Source organism: Bison bison, unplaced genomic scaffold, assembly GCF_000754665.1.
Source record: "Bison bison bison isolate TAMUID 2011002044 unplaced genomic scaffold, Bison_UMD1.0 scf7180017864482, whole genome shotgun sequence".
In the NCBI taxonomy this organism is placed as follows: domain Eukaryota; kingdom Metazoa; phylum Chordata; class Mammalia; order Artiodactyla; family Bovidae; genus Bison; species Bison bison.
Genome location: NW_011495042.1, coordinates 1013234 through 1018455, shown reverse-complemented (window position 1 = coordinate 1018455; position 5222 = coordinate 1013234). Strand labels below are relative to the sequence as shown.

At 58.9% G+C, this 5222-nt stretch overlaps 1 protein-coding gene across 1 annotated transcript in view; it reads left to right on the top strand.

Annotated features, from left to right (window-relative positions):
- The window catches only part of PTH1R (parathyroid hormone 1 receptor), a 20910-nt gene that overhangs the window by 9751 nt on the left and 5937 nt on the right, over positions 1-5222 (top strand). The window contains exons 2-5 of the mRNA XM_010862501.1: positions 1151-1253; positions 3083-3217; positions 4817-4927; positions 5037-5161. Of these exons, the coding sequence (XP_010860803.1) occupies positions 1151-1253; positions 3083-3217; positions 4817-4927; positions 5037-5161 (474 nt within the window). The remainder of the gene's footprint in view (positions 1-1150; positions 1254-3082; positions 3218-4816; positions 4928-5036; positions 5162-5222) is intronic.

Below are 5222 nucleotides of genomic sequence, written 5' to 3'. Positions count from 1 at the left end.
TGTCTGAAGGGATGCAGCTCCGCCGGCTGAAGGTCTAAGAGACCCCGGCTCTGCCCTGTGGAGTCTGAGGAGTCACAGCCCAGCTCTGGGTCTGAGTAGTCTCATGGGACACGTCTCCTAGTTCTGGGGCTCTGGCAGGGACGCGGCCCTGTCTTGGAAGGAGAAGGTGGGGCCTAAGGGGATGTATTAACCTCTTGTGGTCCCTCATGGCAGTGGCGGGGCACACTGAGTTGTTCCCGGGGCAGGATGCTGCCTTTAACCTCTGACTCCCAACCCCAAGTCAGGGAAACAGAGGCTCAGAGTGAGTCCCGCCCCCACTCCCCCCTACCATGATGTTCCTGTTTCCGTCCTTAAAATACTGCCAGTGAACCTAGCGGGTGGCAGCCAGTACCCAGGGTGTGCAGTGTTGGAAGGAAAGGAAGGAAGGACATCCCGGGCAGAGGAGAGAGCAGGAACCAAGGTCTGTCCACATCATCAGAACACAGGGTCTACAGGGATGGAGGAAAGCTTCCAGATAAGTGATGGATGTGGGTGACTCCCACCCACAGCCTGCACGCGAGTGCCCCGCCCAACCCAGACCACTTGCCAGCAGTTTCTCCATCCCCTCCCTCCTGGGACCTCAAGGGTGGGAGGGGCCGAGGCACTCGCCATTCACGGGGAAAGCACTGACTGGGGAGAGGGCCAGGATGGAAATCGGTGACTCCTAAGGTCCCACGGGCACTAGGACTTGCAGGAATCCAGGCCCCCGTTTGTTTCCCCAGAGTTCGCCACCGCTTACCCACCCCCTCCCTACCCAGGGCCCCCAACAGACGGCAAGATCCGGTGAGCATCCATCCTGGGACATTCCATCCCTTTCCCACGCACCCTTGGGGAACGGACTGGACAGCGACTATCAGAAGCTGCCTTCTATGGGGTTACTATCGGACAAGTGGGGGACAGCCCCTCTTCCTTCCCCTTTTTTCCCTCTGGTAGGTCAGGCCGTTCCCCTTGAAGCCAAGGCTGCCTGTCTGTAAAATGGAGCTACATAAGGCGGATTTCCCACATTCTTTGTGTGTGTGTGGGGGGGTGTCCCTCAAGGAGGCTGCAATGGTTGTGGCGTCCAGCACTCTGCGGGGAAGTGCTGCCTGCAATCTGACCTTCCGCTCGGTAGGTGGATGCAGATGACGTCATGACCAAAGAGGAGCAGATCTTCCTGCTGCACCGTGCCCAGGCCCAATGTGAGAAGCGGCTCAAAGAAGTCCTGCAGAAGCCAGGTGGGGGCGGGGCCGGAGGAGGGTCTGGGGGGCAAGGGCAGGAGACACAGAGGGGCCAGAGGAAGGTGGGAGCCCAGGAGGCAAAGGCGGGTGGCACCAAGGGAGGGCGGGCCCAGGTCAAGGGGGCCAGGCCACAGTGAAGACCAAAAGTGGGGTGAGTCAGGTGAGTTGAAAGTCAGCAGGTTCCGAGATGCCCTGAGCCTCCCCTCCCAGGGCTGGGATAGTAGGGCATGAAGGTAGCTACAGTCTGAATTATCTCTAATGGGTAGATGTGGTGAGGCCCGTCAGGAGCAGGAGCGCCGGAGTGGGCCAGGACTGACTCTTAGAGGAGGAAGCAGTACCCAGTGCCGGTCCAGAAGCGTGAATACGTCTTTGAAAGAGGACCCCTGGGCACAGAGCAAGGCAGGGTGTCCAGGCTCAGGAGAATGGGGCTGGAAGGGAAGGAGAATAGAGGAATACGGATGGGTATCCATGTCAGTCATGGTCACTGTCCAGTAGAGGTCTCCTGAAGGGGTAGGAACGCTCCCTCCTACCAACACGGCATCTCCAGGGAACCCCAGCCATGGTCAAGCTGGGAGGGGCAGTCCTGACCTCACAGCTCCCGCCCCAGTCTCAAGCTGGTCTCTTCCTTGAGTCCATTTCCTGGAAGCGGAAACGGGGCTTCATGAGTAACCAGCACAGCCTCTGACTTCTATTTCATTAATCCCCTCGACCTGGAAGAGACCCAGACCCCACCTGACTGGCGGGCACTGGCCTCCCTGCACTGGCCCTCAGCCCCTGGGAGAAGGTGGTGACGTACACCCCGGACGCAAGCTCACAGTGACATCCGCTGGAGCCCACAGCCCCTGCTTCCACTCACAGGGACTCACATGGTCTCTGCTGTCAGAGCCCTGCCCACACTGGCCCCACCAGCGGGTCCCTGGTCCCCTGCCCCAGTCACATCAGGGGCTGGGGGTGTCTGAACCCAGCCCTCTTTCTGGTTGTGGAAGCCGGGAGGCACCTCCCTCTGCTGTCTCTGTTCAACCATGGAGGCCTTCCCTTCTCACTCCATCACGTCTTGCTGCCCCTGCCCTACTGATGCCCTCAGGTTCAGGTGGGAAAATGGGCACAGCCGTTCTGTCTCAGCCCAGGGTGTCTGCAATTAGCATCCCACTGTTGCCACAAAACATGGGAAGGCCAGGAGGCTGCAGCTGAAGGTCAGATAAGGAGGAAGACTTTTCAGCGAGGAAGAGAGACCTCAGACTTCTAACAGAGGGAAAGGCCAGGTCCCATCTGAGATGGAGAGGCTCCAGGGTCCCTTGTGGAAGCTGTGAACCCCTTATTCGGGTATCCCAGGGCAGGGGATGGGGTAGGTGGGCTCATCGGCCCTCTCCTGACAACTGCACACTCTTGCCCTTGTGTTTCACACCACCAGCTTCTAGACCTACAGAGACGCTCTGGCCAGACTTCATTTTTACTCTCACCTCTCTGCTGACATAACCACCGCGGTCTGCTTTTGCCATACGCCCCCTGGTGGGCTTTGGCTACAACTGCTGAATCAGACACTTCTGCCTGCGTTTACTGCTCAAACTACTAGTTGATCCCACACCTGAATGGTGTTCGCTCCCCTTTGAACCCCTTGTTGACAGTCTACATGCCTGCTGATTACTTCTGTACCTGGCAAGCACTTTGCTGTTTGTAAAGCATGTCTCTACCTGTCGTCAGGCTGGATGTCAGCAGGGCAGGGGACGACCCTCACTGTGTGGAGGGGGCGTCCGAGGCAGGAGGGGACCCTGGGTCTCCTGCAGTAGCGGCACTGTTGACAGCCATAACTGCCCTGATTTCTCTAGCCGACATAATGGAATCAGACAAAGGATGGGCATCCGCGTCCACATCAGGGAAGCCCAAGAAAGAGAAGCCATCTGGGAAGCTCCACCCTGAGTCCGAGGAGGACAAGGAGGTGCCCACTGGCAGCAGGCCCCGAGGTACGTCTGTGCTTCCATGCAACCATCTGAGACCAACTCGGACCCGCCTGCCCCATGGCTCTGCTGCCTCCATGTGACGTCACACTCCTTGGCTCTTGGTGGAAGGGAGGTGCTGGGAGGAGATGGAGCGGAGTGGGCAGGCAAGCTGGATGGGCTTGGACCTAGAGGTGGGCAGAGAACTTGACCCACACACCTCAGGGGTAGACTCTGGGTTATGGCCCCTCCCATGGAGAGAGATGACAGAGAATCTGGGAAAGAGAGGAGCTAGGGAGAGGCTGGGAGAGACATGGAGACATAGACACAGAAATAAAGAGAGGCAGGGGGAGACAGAGGGGACCAAGAGGCACCGGGACGGGGACTCAGTATGTCGGAGGAGGTGCATCAAGACACATGGGGTGGTAAGGAGAGGGGGGGCAGGACAGGAAGGTGGCTGTGAATGGGGTAGGGCCAGACAGGGGGAGGAGGAGGGCAGAAGAGAAGAGAGGGAGGGACATGTGGCCTGCATTGTCCCTGGGGGAGGTAAGGAGAGACAAACGTGGAACCCAGGCTGCAGCCACAGGGCCAGTTTGAACCGGCTGGGTGGGCAGCAGATTCCAGATGGGCCACATCTGGGAGGCTGTGGTCACCCTGTGGCTCCCCGGGGATCAGAGGGAATTGTAGGCCTGGCCAGGCGGGGCTGGGAATATGGTGCCCAGGACAGAGAGCCTTTCACCAAGCCAGGGTGGGTCTAGCCATCAAGGCAACCTTCCAGGGTGGCTGGAGGGTCCTGTGGTTGGAGCCCTGCGGAGAGAGAGAAGGGAGCTGGGGGTGGGAAGTGGAAAATTCAGAGGCTGGAGTCTTTCCAAGGTCACTTAGCATCTCTGCTGTGAGGCTGGAGCCCCAAAGTGGGATGTGTTGCCCTGCCTTGAATCCCACAATTAGCACTTATAGATTTGGGGGATTATGTGTCCCTCCAGGAGTGGTCACCAAAGTCTGAGAGCAGGTGCTTGGGGCGGGTCTTGGGTAGTGGTGGAAGTGCATATCAATCCTGATTCCCCAGTGAGGGAACTGAAGTGCAAAGAAGGTGGACACCTGCATGAGGTGGGCAGCTCTTCAGGAGTCCAGCTGGCACTGGAAACGAGAGTTCCTGCCTCCAGTCCATGGTCCTTGGGCATGGATCATGCTGGAAGCATTCTCAGCTGAAGGAGAGTTATTCTGGGAACTTGCCCTTCTCCAGGGACACCTGGAAGGTGGGACCAAGAACAGAAAAGAGGGAGGCCTGGCCAGGGCTGAGAACTTGAGGAGGGCAGAGCCCTGGGCTGTATGACCTTGGCAAATCACTCGCCTCTCTTGGCCTCTGCTAGCCAATCTAGAAAATGGGGCCATTGCCAACACCCACAAGGAGGGGCTGTAGTGAATTCTATGAGGCCAGGGCGTGCAGGGCACAGTCGGGAGTAAAGGCTCAATACATTCTCTCCAGAATGCTCCAAGCCTGAGTTCTCCAGTCTTAGGGTGCACCCTGCAGGAGCCAGCGACCACAGGTGTGTGTATTCCTCTGGGTCACTAACTGGATCTAGACAGGTGTCCTCCACCTTTTTCTGTCTGTCTCTGTGGGCACAGGGCGCCCCTGCCTGCCGGAGTGGGACCACATCCTGTGCTGGCCGCTGGGGGCTCCAGGGGAGGTGGTGGCCATGCCCTGTCCCGACTACATTTATGACTTCAATCACAAAGGTAAGGCAGGCTGGAGTAGGGTGGGGGATCCCGGGCACCGTCAGGACTTGAAGCTTAGGGGTTCAGGGGTTCCAGACCTGACTGCCCTGACCCCGCTGCGGACCTGCAGGCCATGCCTACCGCCGCTGTGACCGCAATGGCAGCTGGGAGCTGGTGCCTGGGCACAACCGCACGTGGGCCAACTACAGCGAGTGCGTCAAGTTCCTGACCAATGAGACGCGCGAACGGGTGCGAGTCTTCCCCCTCTCCCCCGCCCTCACCTGACCAGGATCAGGCTACCCCACCACCACCACCC